General features: G+C 40.5%; 1 protein-coding gene across 1 annotated transcript in view; it reads right to left on the reverse strand.

Annotated features, from left to right (window-relative positions):
• Nucleotides 1-1,146: 1,146 nt before the first annotated feature.
• The window catches only part of LOC109116039, a gene marked incomplete at its 5' end in the record, with an annotated part of 913 nt that continues 517 nt past the window's right edge, over nt 1,147-1,542 (reverse strand). Inside the window, one exon of the mRNA XM_019200766.1 lies at nt 1,147-1,355. Coding sequence (XP_019056311.1) covers nt 1,147-1,355 — 209 coding nt within the window. The remainder of the gene's footprint in view (nt 1,356-1,542) is intronic.

Genomic DNA, 1,542 nt, shown 5'->3' on the forward strand with positions numbered 1-1,542 from the left:
CATTGGAAGTGGAATAACCTGCCCTTGTAAAATCTTCGGGTTTTTCCATCAATTCTTTCATCTTTTCATCTGTTTCTTGAGCTATCTTCACCTTTTCCAGCCAACTATCCCATTTTATAGCACTAGTTTCCAACCATCTCGATTTTTTTTAGCTGATATCTGCATTAAACTCAATTGAGTCGTTAGATCACTCGCCAGTCTCAAAATCGATAACTCAACTTTTTTTCTACTCAAGACATCTGCAACCACATTAGCTTTGCCGGGATGGTAGGCAATATCCACATCATAATCTGCCACTAGTTCCATTCACCTGTGTTGTCTCAAATTAAGTTCCTTTAATGAGAACACATACTTGAAACTCTTATGGTCAGTATATACTTGAACCTTTTCTCCGTACAGGTAGGATCTCCAAATCTTGAGTGCAAAAATCACTGCTGCAATTTCTAAATCGTGAGTAGGGTAGTTTTCTTCATGTTTTCGCAGTTGGCATGATGCATAAACAATAACTCGGTCTTCTTGCATCAACACGCATCCTAACCCTTGGTGAAAGGCATCACTATACACCACAAATGGTTTTTTCGACTTTGGTAATGCCAAAATTGGAGCTGATATCAATCGCTTCTTCAACTCTTTAAAACTTATCTCGCATTTTTCGTCCCATTCAAACTTCGCACCATTTCCCGTCAATCTCGTCAATGGCTTAGATAGGTTGGCAAAACCCTTTACAAATTTCTGTAACCCCCAGCCAATCCGAAGAAGTTTCGAATATCTGTAGCATTTGACGGTCTCACCCAATCAACTATAATCGACACTTTGGATGGATCTACTTTCACTCCTTCCGCAAATACCACATGCCCCAAAAATCCTACCTCTTGCATCCAAAAGTCACACTTACTGAGCTTTGCATATAACTTTTCTCTCCTTAAGCGTTCCAACACCTTCTCCAAATGTATCATATGGTCCTCACGAGATTTGGAGTATACAAGGATGTTGTAATAAGATGGGCTTAAAAGCCCAAATTTTTTTTTAAAAATAATAATAATTAAAAAAAATTAAAATTTTAAAAAAAAAAAGGAGTAGGTAGCGATTTAGCCGCCCATGTGCAAAAAAAAAAATTTTAAAAAAAAAAAATTTACAAAACCTCCCCTATATAAGGGGAGGGGCGTGTTCCCCGGGGTTGTAAATCTTCAACCGTTGCGCGTTGGTCTTGAATGTATCCCCTCCATAGCCACATAACTCAATCGCTCCATGAGGGTAAGCGTGTTTAACCGTAAAAGGTCCCGACCAACGCGATCTCAACTTGCCTGGAAAAAGTTTGAGCCTTGAGTTAAAGAGAAGTACCTGATCGCCCTCTTCTTGAGGATCAGAGAAGCTCATCGAGCTCCTCTCTTTGGCGTGTTCCCCGGGGTTGTAAATCTTCAACCGTTGCGCGTTGGTCTTGAATGTATCCCCTCCATAGCCACATAACTCAATCGCTCCATGAGGGTAAGCGTGTTTAACCGTAAAAGGTCCCGACCAACGCGATCTCAACTTGCCTGGAAA

The sequence above is a fragment of the Tarenaya hassleriana genome, unplaced genomic scaffold (genome assembly GCF_000463585.1).
Source record: "Tarenaya hassleriana unplaced genomic scaffold, ASM46358v1 Cleome6, whole genome shotgun sequence".
NCBI lineage: Eukaryota > Viridiplantae > Streptophyta > Magnoliopsida > Brassicales > Cleomaceae > Tarenaya > Tarenaya hassleriana.